General features: G+C 42.3%; 1 protein-coding gene across 1 annotated transcript in view; it reads right to left on the bottom strand.

Annotated features, from left to right (window-relative positions):
- fam20ca (FAM20C golgi associated secretory pathway kinase a) overlaps nucleotides 1-24699 on the bottom strand; it is a 69654-nt gene that overhangs the window by 3554 nt on the left and 41401 nt on the right. Inside the window, exons 4-8 of the mRNA XM_072694139.1 lie at nucleotides 12283-12375; nucleotides 5192-5307; nucleotides 4090-4270; nucleotides 3176-3285; nucleotides 1227-1308 (exon numbers count right to left, since the gene is read on the bottom strand). Coding sequence (XP_072550240.1) covers nucleotides 1227-1308; nucleotides 3176-3285; nucleotides 4090-4270; nucleotides 5192-5307; nucleotides 12283-12375 — 582 coding nt within the window. The remainder of the gene's footprint in view (nucleotides 1-1226; nucleotides 1309-3175; nucleotides 3286-4089; nucleotides 4271-5191; nucleotides 5308-12282; nucleotides 12376-24699) is intronic.

The raw sequence follows: 24699 nt of genomic DNA on the forward strand, positions 1-24699 counted from the left end.
AAGCAGACGTAGCTGAGGTGCAAGGAATTATGGTGGGAACATTAATTTGGTTGTGGCTTAATATGTCTAAGATGATCTCTGATGATGCTGAGTACACATTTTGAACATTTTATGAAAAGTCTTTTTTTCAGAATATTTTGGTATCTGGAATGTCTACCAACCCCCCAAACTGAAATAAGACTATAAACAAGGCCTCAAAAACATACACATGAACTGCATCATACTGAAAACCTAAAGACAGAAAGGCAGTCTACAGCTTTGGAAGAGAGAGAGACAAAGAAAGACTGTATGTGGTGCGAGAAGAGAGAGAGATGTGAACTCAAGGTGAAGTAAATGTTAGCTACCTAATGAAAACAGGGACCAATGAGAATCTGTAGCTGAGCAGAATAATGAAAAAAGAGTGGAGTGGGTTTCCAAAAAAACAACAACCCAAAAACGAATTAAATGCACATTTTAAATTCCCACTAAATTCTGATTGGACGCTGGAAAAAAAACCCATTTGTAGTGTGTGGTTAAAAAACATCATAAACCGATTCGCAGGATTTACACTTGATTAAGTGCCCACCCACAGAGCTTCAATAGCCAGGCTTAGAATTTGGCTTTGTCTTATAAGCCTGGCCCTACACCTAGAAATCAAAGCACTGCTAGTTCAGATCTGGTGCCAGGCTCTAAAGTAGGCAGATCCAATACCCTTGAGCATTGCCTCCTTGCATTTGAGAACAGCAGTGAACCCCAAATTGCTGTAGAAGCACTGTAGTAGTGTGTCCTACTTTCTGAGCAGTCACTCCTCAGTGGACAAATGAGTCAAATTCTGCCCCAGAGGACCTCTTGAATAGTTTGTTCTCTGCTAGACCTCTTTTAGGTCCGTAGTTTGGCATATTTTAAGTGCTGTGAAAATTGCCATCCGTGTTCATATGCGATAATCCACGTGCAAGCTCTCACACTCGCACCGTACAGCTTTCATCAACATCATGAATCTCCACACGCTGACTTTTACGCACAGGCCTCAGCAGTACATACATTATCAGCTGAGATATGACTGGCATTTGAGTCTGACCTTCCCCTGACAGCGTACATATTCACTTTTCTTGAAGCGATCCCTCAGTTTCCATGGTTTCTGACGACTTTGCAGATGGAGAAATGTGGCATGAAGGAACATATGACACGCGCCCGTTTCGTGAGGGCTTATTGCATGGCTCGTCAAAAGGATGCTGAAGATGGCTCACCCTCGGCCGTTGTCCAGATGGATGATGAACGTCTCGTTCCCAAACTTCTCAAAGGTCTCATAATGGTGACGGTCCATGTTGCCTGTCCCGATTAAAAGTGAGTTGTTAATTTGTTTGTTAAACCTGATGTAAATCAGTGGTGCCCAGTCCTGCTCTTGGAGATCTACCCCCACCAACACCCCTAGTTCTAAGAATCAGATGCACCTCTAGGCTTTCACTGCCTGGATCAGGGTTAGATTAGGGTTGGAGTGCAATGTAACAAGGCCATAGATCATTACTACCAGAATTGGGCCACTCAGATGTAAATGTAAAGTATGAAAAGTAATTATGGAATTATACAATAGTGTGGCATAATATCAGTAATAATATCAGTATCAGGTACTCCAGACCTGGTTGGTCTTTTCTGTAGAGAAGCTTTTCTATTAACTAGTTTCTGTTGGATTTAAATTGGACGGGACTAAAGTTGGCCCACCTGACATCAGAACCAATCAGAGTTAGCGATATGTAAATTTAGCTTACCCTGTGGATTCAGCTTCTTTGCTAAGCTTTAATTCCACTAGTTTATCTAACCTGCTTCCCCCAGCAAGCAGTGTGTAACTAAATAACGGACGTTTGCCTGTCATACTGGCCACACGCTTGCTCGTTTAAGTTCTGTGTGCTTGTTTAAATTACATGTTCTAGTTTTAGCTCTGCGATGTTTCTCTTTTTTTTTTTGCTCAAATGGCATGGAAATGTTCTGTTTTGTCGTTCGTGCTTCTGGAAATATAACCATCTTGTCACATAAGCTCCAGAGGTGTCAAATAACGAAGTAAAAATACTTTGTTACCTTACATAAGTAGAAATTTTGTAGACTTTTTACTTCTACTCCTTACATTTTCACACAATTATCTGTACTTTCTACTCCTTACATTTTAGAATAGCCTCATTAGTCCTATTTCATTTCGGTTCATTTTCTTTATTCTGACTCTACATCCTTCCAAAAAAAAAAAACACCCCCAAAAACAACCTATCCAGATAAATTGCGCCATCCGGAAAGTGTGACAAAGCAGATGTATGTAGCCATGGCAGAGGCTCAAGAGAACTCAAGCAAAATGTCCCATCTAAGCTCCACATTTACATTTGACATTTTGCATCATTACAATACTTATATGCAACTACTCATCATATGTTCCGCTCCATTAAACACATTAATGCTCAGTAGTTCACATAGATGGACCTTTTAATATATTTGATATTACTAAAATGCATTCATTTCCAATGGGCAGATATGCAGCTGAAACAGGTCGCCTAGTGCACCCCAAACTTTTTTCAACATTAACATTTTCATATATCATTATAGTCATTTTGGCTTTTAGAAAAAATTTTTTGGGGGAGGTGGGGTAGTGCACTATAGGCCCCTGTGGCGCGGCGTAAGCTTTTGGCCTTTGTTTTCATTACATTACTTTTACTATTATACTTTAAGTAGTTTTAAAACCAGTACTTTTACACTTTTACTTGAGTATAAAGCTTAAGTTGATACTTCAACTTCTATAGAGGTCTTTTTAAACCCTAGTATCTACACTTCTACCTGAGTAATGAGTAATACCTTTGACACCTTTTGACACCTGCTCTGTATAACACTTCTATGTGGTGACAGTTACACCACTGTTCCACCTTAAATGGTGCAGAGCTTACAGCAAGCAGACTGCGGCGAATACACTTTTTTGTCTTTTACGACACCGGAAACACTTCTAATGCAGGTTTTTTTTTTTAACACTGCCATTGTGCTGTTGCTGCCATTCACTCTGCGATCTGACACTGCATTTAACTGCTTTACTATATATATATATATATATATATATATATATATATATACTGAATATAACATTGATAAATGCTTATTCTGCAGTATGTCTTTATTAAAATACATTTATGAACTAGACTGGGGCTTTAAAGGTAGTGAAACTTACCCATGAGGAAATCAAAGATGGTCATATCCATGATATCCAGCAGGCGCGTTCCACGGTCATAGGGAGGCGTCTGCTTGACTTCATCACAGAAGTCTGGATCCACTTCCCACCTGAGCACGAAAAAGAAGAGCTCTCTTTTACCTCTTTATTCTGAACACTGTTATTATAGCCACACAGAAGTGCTCTTTGTCATCTATTGTTGGCTCTAACAACCACGAAGGTGGATAATGACAGTCAATGAATAAGCCTTAATCATACCTATGGAAATACGTCAGCAACTGCTGTATAATCATATCTTATGAAGCACTTATGATATGTGGTGCTGTACACAGGCCTTGCGCTCGGGATGATTCCTCGCCTTGTGAGCACAGAAGAGAAGCCATTTTGTATAAATAGGAGGAATGACGAGCGTTCCCTCTCTCTCACAAACAAGTCAGTGAAAGCAGTGAAACAGCGAAAACAGTGGGACGTGTTCTCTTTTCAAACAGCCAGGCTCAGTCAGCAGTTTTGTATGGAGTTTGATGTGATCGGCCTCGGACCGTCCGGCTAAAACTGCCGGCTCGGTGGAGGACGGCCCATTGTCTCGTCCCAGAGAGTGAGTGTCCTGGAGCTGCGCTAGGCTCCGTTTTTGCTGATAAAGGCGGTCTGTGAGTTTAATGAAGATGTGAGGTGGTGTGTGGTGACCTGAGATAGCATGAGGACGAAGAAGATGGAAAGACGAAGAAGAGAAGAGGGAAAAGAGAAGCGAAAAAAAGTAAAAAAAAAAAAAAAGGAAAGGTACCAGAGGAAAAAAAGGAAAAAAGAAAGATGAGGAACAGATCGTCAAAAGAAAAATAAGCAAAAGAAGAAAAGGAAGACAAAAATGAAAGCTAGAGAAGAAAAAGACAGGAGCAAAACATGAAGAGAGGCCTTACTCTGCTTTCTTGCGCTTGTGGTAGGAGCGTCTCCAGGGGTTCCTCCAGGTTTTGCGTTTGGCCAGGGTGAGGTCAGGAAGGAAAGCGGCCAGAGAGCCCTCGATCTGGTCAGGCTTTCCACACAGAGCATGCTCAGTGGAGCAGTAGTATGAACACTCTCCATAGAAGCAGATGTTGTTGGCTGTGGAGGGGAAAATGAGCAGGTTTCAGCTTGGCACTAAACGGGTAAGAAATAGTTGGCTACTAGAAGAGCAGAAAACCTGACCACTCGGTTTGAGAGAGTGAGAGAGAGAGAGAGAGAGAGAGAGAGAGAGAGAGAGAGAGAGAGAGAGATACATGGATGCCAGAGTCTCATTGCAATCTGTAGGAATGGAATGCTTTTACAGGTGGCTTGGGGTAACTGGGGCTGGTCATCTCAGACTGTTGAATGGACAGAGGCCGCTGGAGGATGGGACACAGTTAAACTCCTGGCTTCCAGTGATTGCTATGGTCTCTATAATGGCAGCCACATCTGATAACAGTGACACAGCGTCCAGCGCAAGGCCTCTTCTCAGAAAGTGCTTGAGTGCAGCTGATAGCCTTTTCGAGAAAAACTCTGCACAAAAACCTCTGACCTTTTGCAGACGGGCCTGTCTGTGATGGGCTGATGCCAGTGATCTAACTTCTGCGGCTTTGTGTGGCTTTCGCTGAAGAGGCTTTACTTTATGATTAATTATTGTTGCAAACGTTTTCTGACACGGCTCCCCGGGGGGCAAAGCGAGCCTTTTTGCTTCTTCCCAGAAAAGTCCCTCGTAAAAAAGTCAACGATATATGCTAAAGATAATTCATGATAATTAGCACAGCTAATGAGAGAAAACACGCCTCTGCATGTCTCAGCTTAAGAGCTGACACCTGCCAGATGGCTGAAATTCAGACTGATGAGCCCTGTTTGCTTGTGACTCTTCAGTTAAAGGTCATGAATAGTCCAGGCTACAGCAGAGCTCTGATACACTGGCCCCTGCTCTGGGTGGGACCCATAAAACAGGGATCATTGAAGTGGGGGAAAGGGGGGAGTGAAGCATCTTGTCCTGTTGAGCTGAAAGGAAAAGGGGCATGCAGATACCTGGGGAGACAAAGAATGTCCGCCAGAGCTTTTTGTCGCGGGTCACGTCCCGGATCTCCCGCGTCATGTTCACCAGCCTGCCGGCCACGGGCGGGACGCGTCGGAAATCAAGGATTCTGGGTAAAGGGACAGATAGATAAACAGCGAGACTGACAGTCAGAAGTGCAGATTTAAACAAGTTACCTATTAGTTCAAGGAAATTTCCATTGGTTTGGGGTGATAGGAACCAGATGTCTTAGGAGTTTAATGCTTTTACATGATATATCAGATAAATGTTTTACATTAAACGGACATAAATTGTACACATTTGTTCATTATAGAGGGTGTGTTATTGCACATAGCCCTGTCCGGAGTGTTTTTCAGCCTTGCACCCAATGATTCCAGATAGGCTCTGGATTTACCACAACCCTGACCAGGAGGAAGCAGATAAGATGAATGAATGAACCAATACATATAAAATACAATACAATAAACGCATACATGCAATACAATGCATTGCATGCACAATATATGTTTTCTGGTGGCTTGGGACCAAATTATAGTAAATGAAATTGGTATATCTGGGTTGTAGACATTGAGACCCCTGGTTCCCATCACAACCACTTTAAAGCAATCTTACGTTAAACCACTCTGAATGACTTTGCATACATCCCAACCACTGAATTATGCAGAAATCTTAAAGAATCAGTGGAATTCCCCTTTAACATCTCAGCGTGGTTTGAGGCAAGTGTGGTAATTAAGGCACACGGTTTACATGCTAATTAGTGGCCTCTGATACAGAATGCAAATGTGAAAGTAATGTGATTTACTGTGTTATTAAATATGTGACTATAAATAAAAACTTGGATATGTAATTACATTCAAATATCATAGCAAAACAGAACAAACAAAAAACTCAACCTCTAACTAAATGACCTTTATATGCTTTTGCCACTGTCACACAGAACTTTACAGAAGAACGGAAGTTAAAGTAAAAAGGCTTTATTCCAAGTCATTTTAGAGCATTTTTTTAATTGGTCCATTCATCACAAAATCTGTGTATACAGTGTAAAAACAGAGAGATTCAGATCATGTGAAAAAAATGAAACACGTAAAAAATGGAGATGCAAGGTTTTGCTCCAACAGCAATTAAATGAATGTTTGAATTAGGGCTTCACGTATATATCTTTTTTCCTGCAATATATATTGCAATCTAAAAAATTAGGGCTAACCTGATCTGATCCAGTGGATCGGCATATTTTAATTGATCGGGTATCGGCTATTTTAATCCCAGTCCAGCTCAGAGTCTTTTTTTTAAGGCATCATTAATGGACATTCCTGCCTAGCCGGCCGCAGTGTGGAAGTTCTCAGAAGGTAAATTAAAGAGTTTGGAGTCTGCAGTGTGGAGCTATTTAACAGTGGAACATGAAAACAGACCATAATATCTGAACCTTTATTTAACACTCTCTGTTTTACCAGCGGGAGAACCGCACACCTTTTTTCGTTTTTATACCAGCACTTAATGCTTAAACACACAAGCTATAGAGAACCTAAATCACAGCATATTCACCCACTATAAACCAGTCAGTTCTCATCAGTAGTTTACAAACCACAACAGGTATCAGTCCAGAGTGGGTACAACTACACACACACACACACACACACACACACACACACACACACACAAAGCGCTGGGAGCTGGGAGCTGAATGGTCAGGTAGGGAGGCAGACTGGATTATAAGATATTAAACACACTATAAAACACCAATTTTAGGAAAAGTATCTACTAAACTATATCAAGCAGTCCAGAATGTCTCATTTTATAAACCGCTACTAAAAATAAAGAGATTTTACTGCAATTTATTAAAATCTTTTACAAAGATTTTGTGTGGAGACTCAGATTTGATCAGCAGGCAAAATAACTGGATTGTCATATCCCTAAAATAAAAAAACCTGGAATTTTCACCAGATTTCACTAGAAGTCAATTATCCAACATGTAAGAATCTTCTTAATGCACTCTGTATATCCAAGACTGAGTAAAAGAGTAAAATAACTGATATTGGGCAGATATAATCTACCTCTGGTGAGAACAGTGCAGATTTTCCCTTTTGTATATGCAGCAAAAAAGTTGTAGCATGATGAACTTGATAGGCATGTCCTGCAATGTGAGTATTGTGCATGCATACATTGCGATGACGATGCTGAGACAATATTTTGTGCAGCCCCAGTTTGAATGCAAAGTATGTACTGTCCTACATAAGATCATCCTATAAACAGCTTTACCACAACTCTGCACCTCATACCTCAAATCCCCATCATCCAGCCCCGAATACAGTTTTTAAATAGCTTGGCTATAAATACTGCAGTTCGGATACTGTATATTTGTCGCACTTTTAATTTAACAGCATAATCAACATGCTAATTACATAGCAATTGGACGCGTAATCACTGTATGAGCTCCATCAACTAATAACCGAGTAAATCCACGGAGCTCAGAAGATCCATGGAAATAAGGAGCAATTTCTCAAAGTGACTGTGTAATGATTTAATGATTCTTCCAGTTGCCGACAGCAGCTGTCTCAGCCCCGTCTCGGCACGTGAGCCTGTTCATAACTTATCCGCTTTATGACATCTCCCTGATTGCTACTTAATGGCCTTTTAAAGTCCTGCTTATTGGCCTTCAGCGTCTGGCCACACACAGGCCCGGAGGACAGCTCGTATTCTCCTGCGCCTCACTCTCCTTTACACACCAATTTACACAATTTTCCCATTACTACAGATGTAGTCGATCAGCCAAGACAAGACTGGAGACTGAAAGTTCACTTCTTTAGTTTTGGGCTGAGAGTACATGGCTAACGTAGCTAACAAAACATGACAACACGCCCAACCTAATTAGCATTGTGTAAACTGCACAAACGCATTTCATACACCAAGTTCTGTGTAATCTCATACAGATTACATACTGATTATGTGGTTTCTGACGTTGTACAATATATTGTTATACAATATCCATAAACACAGAACAGCCATAACATTAAAAACACCTGCTTAATCTTGTCAAGCTCACACTCATTCCAATATACTCCACAAAACCCTTTGAAGGTGTCCTCTGGCACCATGACGTTAGCAGCAGCATCCTTCAAGTCCTATAAATTGCGAGGTGAGGCCGCCCAGGGAGTCATTGGGCACCCATGACCCAGTCACAGGTTCACCAGTTGACCTTCCTTGGAGCATTTTTGGTAGATACTGATCACCAGATACCCCACAAGACCTGCTGTTTTGGAGATTATCTGACCCAGTTGTCCCAGTTAGCCATCACAAGTCATCTAGCCTTGTCCACGTAACCCAGATCCAAGCAGTGGCAGCTATGCTATATGTCCAATTGTTTGGGGACACCCCTTCTAATGAATGCGTTCAGCCACTGACACAGATGTTCAAATGCACAGACACAGCTTGTCTAGACCCTGCAGAGAGCATTGCCAATAGAATAAGACTCTCTGAAGTAGATAAACTACACGAACCCTGTTGGCACTATCCCTGATGCCAGGCATGGGCTAAAGGGGCATAAAGCATTGAGCTGTGGAGCAGTGGAATTAATTGTGTTCTCTGGAATGATGGTGCGCCTTCCGATGCTTTTGAGATAAGTTGAGGGGGTGATCAGCCGACCTTCTGACCACACTAACGCACAGCATTGCTCCAAAATCTAGTAGAAAGCAGGACAGATATAACTCCTTTCAATTATCTTTGTATTTGTTAGAAATGATGACTGTGCAGGTGTCCTAATACTTTTGTCTCTTTAGTGTATCAAGAAGTCTCAATTTTGTCAGTACCTGTGTCCATTGCATAGGTAATAGTATGTCAGACAGTCTCAGAAAGTGCCTAAACAAGTCTGTTCGTGATTACTTAGCTTATCTCCACATGGCCACATGGTAAGGCAGCCGTGCAGTTCACATGGCAATAGGTGTGGTATAAGCTTCCATTTTATTCCATTACCAGTTGGCTACATTATCCTCATAGTTTCAGTGCAAAACCAAAGACGGAAACTTCAGACACCAGGAGCATGTCTTGGCTGGATGACTGCAACTGGGGTAAGGGGAAAAGTGTGTGAATTGGATGTTTCACCTATCGCTTTAAAGCCTGGCCGTCTGGAGGTGCCCAAGCCTTCGGCCCCTGAGCGACAGAAACCCGAGCCTACAAAACCACCAAGTCATGCTAGAGGCTGATGACAAAGAGCCCAGTGTGGAGGCTTGGCTGTGTGCGATCAGTCTGTCAGCCATACGGGGGTATTGGCGCAGGACTAGAACATACAGAATGGGGATTGAAGGATGGCAGAAGGAGAGAAGAAAGTGGACCACTGTTTGAGATGCTGTTCCTTATTCCATTCTCATGGACAGGAACACTCTGTCTATTGTTATTTGTTCATTTTTGCACAAGAGCAGCCATAGAGATAATAGTCAGTATTCACTCCGATTGTTTTCTGGATGGTGGTGCTATAGTCCCCTGTAATGATGCAATTCCTGTTACACATATATCCAACCATATGTCCAAAAAATAATATAGGATATTAAAAAATAATAATAAGGATATTAATAGGGAATTTGCTGAAGTATCAGCCTTTAGTAGGGCTCTACACTAGATGTTGGAACACAGCTGGCAGTATGTGATTGCATTCAGCACCAGGAGAAACAGGAAGGCCAGGTACTGATGTGTGATGATGTAGATCTGGATCACATACACCATTCCAACTCATCCCAGAGGTACCTGGTGGTGGTCCAATAGTCCAGAGAACACAGTTCCACTACTGCTCTACAATCTGAGTATAAAGCTAAAGCTTCATACCTCTCAAGCTGATGTTATAGTGGCATAGTGACCCAAGACTCTTGTGAGGCTACTCTAGAACATCCAATTTTACTGACAGTGACTTTCCATGAAGATCCTACAGTATAAGCTGAACACCTGCATATACTGTAGTTTAGTATTTGCCATGTATGGTCAACAGGTCCAAAGTCTGGTAAGGAAAAGAAAAAAAAAGTTTGTGGACAAAATAAAGTGGGTCCCGACATACCTCAATCAACACCTGCCCCACACAAAGGCCCACTCTGTGAGCTTCCTCGTTAAAGTCAGCGGGGAGCTTCTTCCAACTTCTGATTGCTCTCATATGCACCTTGTTATCCTCTGAGCCCACGTCACCGCAAGGTGGATCGAATCAATCTCGCTAAGTGCTTTTCAGGCTGCCGGCCAGGGGGGCTGGAGGGATGGGGCCTGAGCAGCGTGTGGAGAATCGGAGCCGGTGGGGCTGCTTTGCGTAACGGCGGTCCGAGCTGCTCTTTAGGGTCGGCTAAAGCCTGCTCCTGTCTAAAATCGATAATTGTGTGGGCATGGATGTGGCCGCTTTTGCCAAACCCACGCACATGCCTGAGGACCAACTGGGCCGTGCACTGGCATTCCAGAGGCTGGGCTGAATCCCAACAGGCAGTTTTTCCATTTCAGCTGAACCAGCCAAAAGTTTCTTAGAGGAGTAGTGTGGTTAAAAATCTAATTTACACAATTTTCCACTTATACTTAATGTGGTCAATCAGGCGAGACATGTTTGGTGTCTGAAGTTTGCTTCTTTAGTTTCACACTGGAGTTAGGCTGTTAAAAGTGTGGGGAAATTTAAACGTCTACTGTTGCCTGTGCAAAGTGCTGTTTTTCATTTGTATAGACAACACTATTCATGCAGTAGGAAAGTCTATTAGAGATCATTTAACTTGCCATTATTTAAGATGGCGATAATGTCGTCAATGAAATTAATGATGCAAATGTTTGTTGACAATTTTCTTAATGGTAATGAAAAACGAGATGGAAATATGTCCCTTTAGTTATTGAAACAGTTTTAATTTCAACTGATGATGAAAAGGTAAATTAGCATTTTATTTAATTTCTACTTTATTAAAATTAACAGGCACACTTGTTGTCCACAGTGGTAGCTGTAGCACCTTAAACAGATCTGAAGTTGCATGTAGTACTTTTAAGGTGGAATGAAACATTTAAATAAGAAGCTAGAATAAAGAGCCAGATTCATGATTTATTCGAATTCATGATTTATTCAGTAACACACTGAACAAAAGGCCTCTGACCTTTTGAAATGTTTCTCCAGTATTTTCACCAAACTTCATATAAGCTTGAGCAGCTTATATGATCGTTCATTAATCATAATTGAGGTAATACTAGTTTGAGGTCATATCGCCCACCACCACAATAGATTCATGTTTATCTGCTCCAGAGAGTCCCTATTCTATTGAAAATCCTTCTCTACAGAAACTAGACATGGTGTGTGTGTGCATTTGCACATCTGTGTCAGCAATGGGTGCAACTTAAAGTAGCTGAATGCACTCATTAGAAGAGGTATCCGCAAATACTGGGGCATACAGTATGTGATGTTTTTCATATGCAGTTAGCTCAGTGCTAATTGTTGATTTATAAGCTAACAGTAAACCTCCAGTGCAAAAGCAAACCTAAGAGATCGGGCATCTTGGCTGGCTCTGTGCAATTTGCGAAAGTGGAAAATTAGATTTGTAAATTAGATTTTTCAAAAAACTATAATTTTAACCAGGATTGGAGGAGTGTGGCTCATGCTCATGGTGGTTGCTGAAGCAATCATAGATCTTCATGGAGAAATCTGACATACAGAGAAGAACTACTGAGACGAGATGCTTAAGAACCATTTGCCTCTAAATGGAGAAGGATATCCTTGCCAGAAGCAAGGACAAATTAACATCAGGTCTCCTAGATCCTGTGTGTGCTTGGATATGAAGATAAGGTGATTGCAACACTCTCCTTTCAGCCTTCAGCTGGAAGCCTATCTTTTATGTGGGTAAAGTGGCAATACGGGCAAGATTCCTGAAACAATGCAGAAAGATTGTAAACATTGTAAACGGGTCTTACAGCCGGTCTCCAGCTGATAACTGTGTGTGTGTGTGTGGGTGGGTGTGGGTGGGGGTAGTCAGGTATGAACAGAGTGGCGAGATGAATGTTTTAGGCCATGTAAAAGAGAGAGAGTGGACACACGTGCACACAGATCCAGCCTTCACATTTCACCCAGCAGGTGTTGGGGAGCGGGCCGGCCTACCTGTCGAGATGAAATGCTGCGATCTCTGCGTTGTGTCTCTCAAAGTCGGAGAAGTAGAAGAAGTCCGGGGGTGTCTCCTGCTCCCTGGTTTGCCTGGAGAACAGAGGACAAAGAGAAAGAGGGAGAGATGGGAGTTAAGATTAGCATGCCAGGCAAAGTGCTGCAAGTGGTATCAAAGACACTGCTGGCACATGTGCACTATGACTGAAATCTCAACATTCCATCTCGCTCAGCAGGAGGTCTTGGAGAAAGGAGAGACAGACATACAGACAGTTGCTCTATGGTTTCGGACCACTATGAAATTACAGTTAGCGCAGATTTGATCTGGTGTCAGGCAGCTGGGTTGGAAGGGAACTTGGCAACAAACAGTAGTGGTTCACTCTAGTGCTGGAGTCTGAGACAGACAGACACGACGACAGACGGACGTGCAGACAGACGGACAGGCAGGCAGTGTGGAACTCTGCCTAGCCAGCCGCATGTCTGATTCAATGGAGTCCTGGAATTTTGGCATGAAAAAAGCTCCAGGTGGATGCTGATTTTATATCACCAGTCAGACAGACTGCCAGCAAGCAGCACAGTTAGACAAAGCCAGAGAGCGGAGAGTACAACAGGATAGCGTGACAGAATGCAGCACTGCTGTCCTCATAGCTCTGATTTTGTGATCATGACAAACAGACCAACAGAACTGATGAAAATGCCTAACTACGACCTTTAACTAAGCAAGTACAATTTTCTTTACCAGAGAATCAATCTTTGAATTCAGTGTGTCACTCACTCACATTCAGCGCTGTTGGAACAAAACCTGGTGTCTCCAAAACAAGGCCAAAAGGTCAAGGCTTTTCTTGTTGTTTCATCTGTGTACAAGTACGCAGTGGAGCAAAATCCCGTTCTCCAATATCATGCAGTGTGCACACATTTGTGCAACCAATTGTGCAAAGTGTACAGAGCAAAAGAGCAAGAGGCACAACAAACAGTCAATTTACATTGATGGCATTTAGATGACGCTCTTATCCAGAGCGACTTACAAGGTTACTTATATTACAGAGGTGGGCCATTGTAGTGTTGGGAGTCTTGCCCAAGGACTCTTATTGGTGTAGTGCAGCATAGTCATCCAGACCAGGAATCGAGCTCTGGTCTCCCACATGGTGTGGTAGCTCACTGGCAGGTAGTGGTGTTCTCTGTTGTGCCACACCAACCACGGCAAGTCAAGGCAGACAGCAGTGTGGAGAGACCAAAGGTGCAGACATATGTAACATACTATGACATATTAAGGTGTTATGCAGCCAGCATGTAGCATACAAGAGCACGGCTGAGTTACTGAGGTAGAAGAATACAGCACTTCTAGTGGTCCAGCGGATCCTGAGGATCGCTGGTTTGACTCCAGAGACAGTCTCCCTGCCATCAGCAGCCAGAGCCTGAGAGAGCACAACTGGCTTTCATCAGCTAGCCGACACTTCAGGGTATCAGAGCTGGTACGCAGCACCTTCTTCTGAGTGTGCTGGTTGCAGTGGCGGTTTCCACATGTGTTGGAGGAGGCAAGTGTCAGTCCTGGATGATTACATGTGATGGAGGGAGAGTACTAACAAGCACAATGGGTAATTGTACAGGAAGAGCAAAAAACCTTAACTTTCAATGAAAGTCAACAATAAAAGTCAGCCATTTTTGTTCTTCATTTATTATGAAATTTAAAGCCAACCTAAATGACAATTGTTGTTTTTTTGTATTACTTGAAAAAATGAAAAAAATGAGTGTTTTGTTGTTTTCAAAGCGACAACATGCTGGTTTATCATTTTACAAATGCAGGCATATGTACAGTCACAAACTGTGTACGCAAATGCACAAATGCTGTGCTTATTTGCAGTCAAAAAGCTTGAAAAGCCAGGTCTACAAAAGCTATTCTACAGCTCCCATCAGCTTACTCTACAAATGCTATCCCCAATGAGAGAGAGAGAGAGCTGAGTAATCCTTGAGATTGTGTACACTTTTAAAAATAAAGGGTGCAAAGTCATAGAAGAAACACTTTTGGCTTCATTAAGAACCTTTGTAAAAATATAGAAAACCCTTAAATTGGTAAATTGGCATCAAGGATCTGTAAACCTTTAAGAGGCTCTTCACACTCAAACATCATCTTCTTTATGGAGAAATGGTTCCTCTATAGCATCGCTCAAAGAAGTTTTTGAAGCCCCTATAGTTTAGTGTAGCCCAAAGCCTGAGAAAAACCCAAGCGGAACACGGCAGGGCTGCTATGTAAGAGTAGTGCCTAATACCCATCACACTGTGTGTCCTTGTTTTTCTTGTTACCCTCTACAGCCCAGTGTTTTCGCCTAACCAGACCTAAACTCGGGCTTGTTTCCTGGAACTGCTGTTGTGTGACAGGCCGTTAATGACCAATCACAGCGAACTTATCCATGGCTACTTCAGCTGGCCTCACAGTGGAGGCAGACTGGCAGATCTGAGCGTGAGCCAGGTGTGCACCGCAGCCTCGCAGCAGCCTGCCACAAACATCATTACAGTCAGCGCTCTTGGCTCACAAAGCCGCTCTCCCTGCATCTAAAACCTGTCACATCTTTCCATTTAACCGAGTGGCTTTCCTTTATCCGAATATTCGCCCTTTTCCACCTGCTATTAGACCTAAGTGCATTGCGCACCGTCCTTCTCGCCCGCCTCCTGTGACCTCCCTGCTCCTGAAACTTGAATGGGAAAAAGTTTTTTCTTTTTTTTTATTTTTGTTACCTCTCATCTTTTCATTTTGATGAGAAAGAAAGAACACCCAGCTTTTCAGCGAAAATCCCCATTATGATCCATTCAATTTCCTGGATCAAAAGGGAACTAATGGCTTTTTATTTGCACAGCGAGGGCTGAGATGTGGCGCTGATTCACCGAGGAATAAAAGGCACAGGCGCCTCCCTGGGGGAGGAGAGCCTGTAAGGCTTTTGACCCAGATTTCAATGTGCTGCTCGGGAGGTGGACCGGGTAGCGCCTGCTTTCACACCTGCGCCGCACAGCGCCGTATGATTCAACCTGTCAGACTGAGACCACCAGGGAGGTGTGTGTTCTGTGCTAGGGAGGGCCTCAATTAAAGAAACTCTATCTCGAACTCTTGTTCCAAAAGCAAAGACACTAATCTCACAATGCCATTGTCACAAAGTCACTTTTACAAGTTACATGCAGGGGCAAGGTGATGTGATAGGGTGGTGTCTCGATGCCACAGATTGTTCAGACAATGTACGTTAATAAAAACTGGAGTAGATGATTTTGTAGAAAACAGTGTAAGGTAGTACAGTACAAAAAATCCCACCCCCTATTTTCAGCCCGACTTCCAAGCCACTAACCCCACAACACATGAACGGACTGATTAGTCCTACAAAGAGTTTAGGAGAGAGGTCCACAATGCAGTGAGGGCTGGTGGTCTTGTAAGTCCATTGTAAAACCATTTTCAGTAGCACTATTTTATAGGGATGTCCAGTGACTTGCAATTGTGTGTTTCGGGTATCGGCCTGTGAGGTTCCGATCCATTTGCAGTCCTTAGATTCAAACATAACTGCTGTTATTATTTAAGGTAGAAAGGAAGGTTCAGGGAAGAGGAAAACTTAAGCATAGACTTAGAGCCTTGCTGTAAACATGACACAGCAAACAACAGACTGCACACAGAACAGCAGTTAAAGACTTAGTTAGTTAATTCGTCAGAACTTGATGATTTAAACTACTGTTCTAGAAAATGTCTATTTTCTGCCATTTCTGTCTACGCTTTCAAAACCACCCAGGCAAAAATATTTTATTCCATTATATCCATTTGGGAAGATAATGTTACTGCCATCCTATCTTAACTAATGAATTACATCTGGTTAGAAAACCAAACTATTGAGGAAATGCTTTCTTCTACCAGCGAGAAAACCAGGCTCTTTCCTTTGGTTCTAAACCAGCTCTGAATGGTGCATTCATATCTGAGAAGGAGGAGGTTAATACACACACACACACACACACACACACTAAGTGATTAGACTGCAGAGTTTTAGAGCACCTGGGAGCTAAATGGTCAGGTAGGTCAGTAAGACTGGACTGTAAGATATTAAACACTATAGTAAACAGTGCACTTAAAAAGTTAAGATGTGGGGCTGCATTATTTATAGAACCACAAAGACCGGACTGGGTCGGATCAGGGGGTAAAAAACCTTGATCGAGACATTCCTACTATTTTATAATGAAGCACAACCCACACACTCCCATAGCCCTGAGCTCATGTACTTTTCCCAGGAGTACAGAATACTCTACAAACTGCATAACCTGTGGTGTTCAAGGAAAGACACATGGAGGCCCATCTGGAAAATGTTCTATAGACAGATTAGACGGAAATGTACAGCAAACAACTGTGAAGCACAGTGGAGGGAGCATCATGGTTTGGGGCTGAAAAAGACACTTTGCAATTATTGAGGGAACAATGAATTCTAAGGTGTATCAGACCATTTTACAGGAGGCTGTAAGGGCAGCAGTCCATGATCTCAAGCTGAAGAGATGCTGGGTGATGCAACAAGAACGTGACCCAAAGCAAACAAGTAGTCCTGACCTTGCCAAAGCTATTAAGGACTGTGTAGGCAAGGCAAGGCATCTCAGAAATACTGGCCTCTTTTCCACAGCAGGGGCCGTTCCTCGCCAGTACGGACCCGTTAGAGCCGTTACAGTTTCTTTCAAGGAGGCCAATTTAATAGATGTAGTTTGCAAAATAATGCTGGAGTCTGACATCTGCGTTCAGCTTGTACTATGCTAATGGATAGCTAAAGCCATGGTCGATATACAGTCATAAAATCATAGACATATACCAGCATAAACTGCACAGCTGTTTCACATCATATTTAAATACAGAAACCCTGCAATGCGCTTTTAAGTGTTCGCCTCACAAAAGGTAATGCTAAGGTAACACTTACGTTGTTGGAAGAGCCTGGTAGCCAAGGTGCTAACGGCATGGTAATGTTGGTCAGGATGTTGGATGTTCATGACGCCACCTCATCCCCAACTCCCCAACTAATTAATTCCACAGAACACACTTCCGCTACTCTACAGCTCAATGCTGGGGGGCTTAAAAACCTGTCTAGCCTACGCCTAGGCATTAGGTATGGCGCCCATAGGTTTGTGTTTATCTGCTCCAGAGATTCCTATTCTATAAGCAATACTTTCACTCTACAGGGACTGGACCAACTGTTGTGTGCATTTGCACATCTCAGTCAGTAATGTGTCCAACTTAAATGCATGGTTTAGAAGGGGTGTCCGCAAAGTTATGTGCAGCTATTTTTCACATTAGCTCTTTAAAGCCTGCACCTAACTGGCTAGTTACAGTAATTTTGTACACACATCTGCACCCAGAAACTGGTTTCATAGCCTTGAAAGTTCTGATTCCAAACTTGAAATGTGATTCAAGTGTATATCACCATAGATGTGTCAGATATAGAGAAAAGGCAGCAGATTCTACAGTATACAGTGCCGTGTACTACAGTGCCCCTTTGCCCTTCATGACAAGGGGGAAAAAGCTAGAGCAAACAATGTTGACGGATCATTTCTCTCTCTCTCGCTTTCTCTCTTTCTTTCCCAGCAGTGTGTTTCACATCTTGCTGGTTCTCACCGTCATCTCCTGCTGGGTTTTGAGTGGCAGGCCTGTTTTGCCATTGTCGCCGTGACCCTGTCCGCAATTTCCCCGTCTGGAAGGGTGCCTTGGCCAGCCATGGTGTTTCTGATGGCTCTTGACGTGAGGGTTAAGAAAGGGGGTGTCATCCCATACAAATGCAACTTGGTCGCGGAGAGGAGGCTGGGGTAATTACCTCTATATAAATCAGGATCAAGCTGCAATAGAATAGCGCAAGGTGGGCCGTTTACTTGCTGTCTGCGGAAGTGAGGAGAAGTGTCAGGGACGAGTGTCACTCAAGACGGATGCTGAGGACCCGTGCGATGCTGTGGATAAAGGAAGGGTCACCGCTTGGTTAAATGGTTTACTCCTGAGAACGTTTTAAGAAGAATCTCTGATGTTGACTTAAAAGGCATGGCAATGTGAATCAGGCTTTGAAATGCACAAGGATCTTCTCTCAGGACTTTCAAAGAGATGAAGAAACTCTTTCAATAGATGCTTCGTTGTGCAAATATGTCGCGGCGGACCTAAATTCTTCAGGGATCAATGATAAAAACAAGCCTTTAACAAGTTTTTAAAGCATGCGGTTAGTGTGCGCTAATTGACAGGGAGTTGCCAGAGGTTCTCTGCCACCTGAACCACCTGGCTACGGGTTCCTGTAGCCCCGCAGCATTTCTAAACTGTACTCAACATCAAGAGTTTACAGAACGCGTTCTATCAAACGCGAGTGCTTGTAATCTGACGCCACACTGGTGCAGAAATGACTGGCACATTCTTTTACAATGTCACTCTAATGGGGTTACTGTGAGATTAGCCTGGTTTGCTAAGCTTTTTCAAAAGCCTGCCAATGAGATTCGGCTAGAGAATAACAGCAGCAGATCATCAGGCTTCTCTAGATTTCCTTTAAGAGCACATCAAAGAGTGAGGGAGAGTGTATGAGAGAGAGGGAAGAAATGATTAAACTGTAAAGCAAACCCCAAGCCACCATCGCGTCAACAGCACTATGGCTCATGGCCAGCTTTATACAATGTAAAAAAAAAAAACACAAAAAAATAAGAGAACACAAGGGAGTGAAGATGAAGTCACAAAGATTATGCTTAGACATAATAAACTTGTGTTTAGTCACAGTTTAGTCATGTATGTCTGGAATTTCATAAACAGTACTTAACGAACTGGTCCAATCAAATATTTTCATTTCAATTACACTGCTGCTCGCAGAACTGCTCATTAACCAGGTTTATCATTGAGTAAACAGCTTATGCTGAAACTTATCCTGGTATCTGTGGCCAGACAATACACCGTCATTTAGAAGTCTAGTCTGTGATGACAGCTGTAGTCTAGCAGTGAAAGCTCTAAGTAAAGCTGAGCCCAGCAATGAGACATGTAGTCTTGTAGGCCAGGATAACAGCAGCTTGCACTCTGTAACACTAGGGGTGTGACGATACATCAAAACACTGTGAAATTGCAATGCAAAAATGTGACAGCGTGTACCTGATGTGCATTCTGTTAATTATGATATCTAGTGCATGTAGAACGTTTGAAAACCAGCAGCACCCCACTCCAGCATGGTCATGGCATGCCCCACTCCCACCTTTAGTTTCTTAGATTTCGATATAAATTTTGCTCAAAATACCAGGAGGATATCGAACCATAAGTATCATCAATCGAATCAAATCGTGGTTTGAGGATATCATTAAAACCCATTATTAAAACCAGGAGTCAACCAATATATTGTTTCCAAGGCTGATATCGATACTGATTGTTACTGATGAAGGACTCCAAAAACCAATATTTTGGACCAATATTCATTTACCATACATCCAGTTTGAATAACCACTAAACCCCTCACATACATATTCTCCCCCCTATTGCATGAAATTTCCCTGGCACTGGGATGGTGAAGACCGACACACGCCTCCTCTGATACGAGTACGTCTTTTCCCAAACCCAACCTACATGTTCAGAGGAACGTGCCGTGTACCTAGTTCTGATGCATCAGCCAGCAGACGCCAGTGCCGCACCGTAGTGATGTGGGGAGTAAGTGACGTCCACCCACCCTGGAGAGAGCTCACTCTGAGCCCTGGCTGCAGATGGCTAGCAGCATGACTAGGATTTGAATAGCGATCCTCTGGTCATAATAACAGCAAGTCCTACTCGTACAACATACAATGTACAATGAAGAAATATTAACACACTATAAAAACAAAGCAGTTTGAGTTTTACACAGAATACTTTGTAAAAAAGTAGCAGTGGGGGTAAAAAAAAAACAATGATGCATCTTAAGGAGGCCATGGACGATTCTAAATCAATTCACAAATCAGTTTTCGAAATGTTACATGATAATGTTATGTTGATGGAACGCAAAGGCAGAACTCAGATTTACAGAAGTGCAGTGTAAGACAGTCTGTGGCGAGCACATAACAGACATAACACATGATGGATCAGCGAGAAATCCCACCGGCACCCTCTGCAGTCAGAGCTAGCCTATTGAAGAATTTAATATACATGCAAATCCTTGGCAATAGTCTCACTTCACCCTCTTCCAAGTTATCTATCTATCTATCTATCTATCTATCTGTCTCTCTCTCTCTCTATATATATATATATATATATCTATATATCTATATATATATATGCACATAAACACATTATTTTTTTCTTCACTGTAAAACTCACACTAGAACAGAACGCCCTGAATATCTGAATAGCCCCCATAGTTTTCTTTTTTGTTAAAATATTTATTTATTTTAGATATTATAATAATGCATTTTTAAAGTGTTCAATCTCAGGACTGACTGGGATTTTTATGCATATTATTTTAAATAATATTTTATCCATTTTATCCAAGTTTATTTTTTCAGTTCAATCTGAATTCTATAATTCAATACTAAGTAAAAAAAACAACTCTGGAAGTCTCTGTCCTACTTCCTACATGATACCTTTAGTATAAAGAGGTTTTGAAATCCATCACTGTGAGAATGTTATGTGATGGAACACTGCGGGCCTCGTTTTTGTGATTGGCATGACTGAATTAGTAAAGAACGGCTATAACCTTTAGACCCCAGAGCCCTGTGTAATTTGTTTCGTCTGTGCGAGGACTTTAAAACGTACAGACCTATATTTCCTTGCCCAATGAAAGGAAGATCTAAGTAACTTGAGTAATGCCCTTTCACTGAAGTAAAAAGGGCAGTGCAGAATGCAGTGGCTGTAGTTGGATTATTAATGAGTGTTAATGGCTGCTTGCATGTTGATGTCCTCTGCTGGGAGAGGTTAAGTGTGATACATTTAACTTTTCCTGCTACGTCCTTGACAGAACTGACAAATATCCCTTTCACGTTATATAATTCCTGCCTGGAGAGTGACTTAAAAGTTGTCCCTGTGTATTGGATTAGCAGGTATTCTGTGCTTAGGGAGCAAACCACTGACCGGAGCTGTCACTTTGATTACTTTTTTACCGCCACTGTTAAAAAGTACAGTTTTTATTTACAAGCGGGTTCCAGGCTGGTGCGCTGTATTATGGCAAAAAAAAGGAACTCAGTTAGACATGATCGAAATTCAACAAGCAAATCTCCTGCGAGAAGTAAATCCTCAAATAATTGCGGTACACCAACAAGGTTGTTTGGCGCACAGCAACAGCTGCTCGCACACTCAGCACTGGAGATGGGTGACACTGGTGTCAGGAGGGAGTGAGATAAGGGCAAAGTTGATTGGTGGTCAGTGAGGTGGCCACAATTCCACTGGTGGACTCCAACCCTGGCGTCAAGCTTTCATGGCTGGTACATCTGTGAGGAACACAAGTCTACACATTTGCAGAATCTCTGAGTAGAGAGAGATTCATATTGTGAGATTTATTCATATTGTCTTACAGCCCTTATCTCACATATATGTATATTCTGGTCAGGGAAATAAATCTACGGGGGGCCCATGGGGTGAATTTATGGATGTCGATGGCTGTGGACATTTTGGATATGCAAATAAGGCATCAAACACTTAGTTTTCACTTATTCACTTTCACTTAGTCTGTGGATACTCCTTCTAATAAAAGCATTCAGCTACTTTAAGTTGCAAATGCTCACACACATACACAACATTGCCAATAAAATAAGACTCTCTGTAGCAATCAACCCATTGGCACCATGCCTAATGGCAGGCGTAAGCCAGAGGGATATATAGTCCCCCAGCATTGAGCTGTGAAGCAGTGCAACTGTGTTCTCTGGAATGATGGATGGTGATCCATCCAGTACATTTGGGATGAGTTGGGGAGTTGGGGATGAAGTGGGGTGGTGATCATCTAACAATCTAAAATCTACTAGAAAGCCTTCCCTGGACAGTCGAGACAGTTACTCCGACAAAAGCAGGAGAAACTCTGTTGTACCCTTGATTTTTAAAAGAATCGAGCAGGAATGAGCAGGTGTCCCAATACTTATTGTCCATAAAGTGTAAGTAAATGTCCTACCTTTACTTTTCTATGGCTTAGGTCGTGAAAAATTACTGCTGGACATGACCTACCGACAATAAATACAACAATTTTTGGGGGGGTTGGGAGGGGGAGGGAGGGGAGGGAGGGGGGGTTATTTGTTCAACTGGAGTAAAATGGACAAAATTCTATAAAAATTCAATAATTGCATTTAAAAAAAAAATCAGGCCTGACTAGTCACGTTCAGCAAGCAGTGGCTTACTATGCACACATCAAAACAGAAAATGGCACGAAATGGTACAAAAGTTATGATATTTTATGATATTTTTTTTATATATGATGTTTTATTTTTTCAACAAATACATCAGAATTTAGCGCTACAATCCGCAAAAACACCATAAATAAGTCAGACTGTCCAAGCTTTTAGCAGAATGAGCCATGCCACTTTGTTTTACGTGGGTCTGTTTTTGCTGTAGCACCATTATAACAGTCAGCTTCCCTACATGTCATGGCCAAACAGTGCGTGGATGCTCAGTATATATGTCAAATTGCCCCCATCTGCAAAAGTGGCCAGGTCTCAGCCAAGTTCAAAAATGATAATTACACATTACCCAGCCCCAGCTGTCTCCAACCTGGAGTCTTAAAGTGTTAGGACCCTGGAAGGAGTCAATACACCAATCCTTTGATACCTTTTCATTCCTTCTTCTCTCTCTCCACCTCTTTCTAAAAATCTCAGCAACCCTCACCTCAGTCTGACCCTCGTCTGTTCCCACAGGTATTAAAAAGGCCTTTCTGCCAGGCTGAACCCAGTGACCCAGGCAGCGATGTGGATGGCGAGCCAGACTGTGGACCCAGACTCACCCCTGTTACCAACACCTGAAATCCTAAGTAGATCACAACTGCTCCTGGAAGTCTTAAACTACCTGCGCTGCACTGCGGGGAGGGAATAGGATCTATCACATAAACGTAATCGGTCATCCCAGCTGGGTCTATGGTCTTACGATCAGGGCTGTTTGATCCGGACTTGCATGAAAACAGCTTTTCTGAAGGGTACTGCCATATGAGGGGGTAAAAAGAAGGAAGCCTTAAAAGGGAAAAATGGGAAATCAGGGGAGTCAGGGGAGGATAAAGAACAGAGAACAGAGAAAGAAAGGGGAGAAAAGATGGAGAAAATGATAGAGCAAGTGGGAATTTTCAAGAGAGAGAGAGAAACAAAGAAAGATGCAAACGAGAGAGGGATGAGTGAGAGAGAGAGAGAGAGAGAGAGAGAGGGAGAGACACACACAAAGAGCAGTACAGAACTTGTACCATTCTTTATTCCCTGCCAGAGAGTGGTCTCCATCTGTGAGCCTAGCCTTATTGCTGTGGGAGACCCGCCACACAGCAACCAGGCCACAAAGCAAAGCCCTTCATGTAGCCAGAGAAGAGGCGAAAAAATAGCTGCAAACAAAAGAGAGAAAGAAATTGTCTTCGAAAAAAAAATAGCATTTCCCTGTGTGCAAGCGGCATGAGAAATTTGAGGAGGAACCGTGTACAGCCATGTGGGGGCTTAGACAGAGCTTACATAAGCCTGTGGTAAGAATATTATACACTTTTATCTGCTTATAAGATTCCCAAACTGATTTAGCTCACCAAATCGTTCTCAAATGGCATCGCTGTTCCTAATTTGTTTTCCCTGTCCTCATTCTTGCCGCAGTGAAGCTTTTTAATAGCTACCGTGCCTCTGCACTCTTAGGCTATGCCTAATTGTTACAACCACGGCTCAGTTTGGGGGACTGGCACCCTCCAGTCAAGTGTTTTTATATATTACCAGTTAAGATGTATATTATTATTTAAATAAAAAAACATATTTTAGATTGATACACTTTTTTGACACAGATATGTCAGGTATATGGGGTTTAGGGATGTCATGGTACCAGAAATTTGGTAGTCGGTACCCATGCCACTACAATTATTTAATTCTCAATACCAAACAGCAAAAAAATAAAATGAATATATTTCAAAATGAACTATTTTATTTGAAAAAAAAAAATCACAAAAGGAGGGCTACAAGTTGTAGTTCAAGCTCTAGTTCTAATTCATCGTCTCTTCAAGTAAAATAGTTGGAAGAACCTTTATTCGTCTTAAATTACAAAGTATAGGAGGGAGTCACACATGCCAGATGTTATTTTCAGGAGATGCCAGGGTACTCAAATATGTCTTTATTTACATTTACATTTAAGGCATTTTGAAAATGCTAAAAATTCAAAGATATCTTTAAGTTAAGACACAACCGACTAAACACAAGTCAATGAGGTGATCCCTCTGCTATTCGCCCTTCAGTCTGCGTTTAAAGACAGTGAGCGACTCTGCTGTTCAGACACCGAGGGGAAGCTTGTTCCACCAC

The sequence above is a fragment of the Salminus brasiliensis genome, chromosome 12 (genome assembly GCF_030463535.1).
Source record: "Salminus brasiliensis chromosome 12, fSalBra1.hap2, whole genome shotgun sequence".
NCBI classification, from domain to species: domain Eukaryota; kingdom Metazoa; phylum Chordata; class Actinopteri; order Characiformes; family Bryconidae; genus Salminus; species Salminus brasiliensis.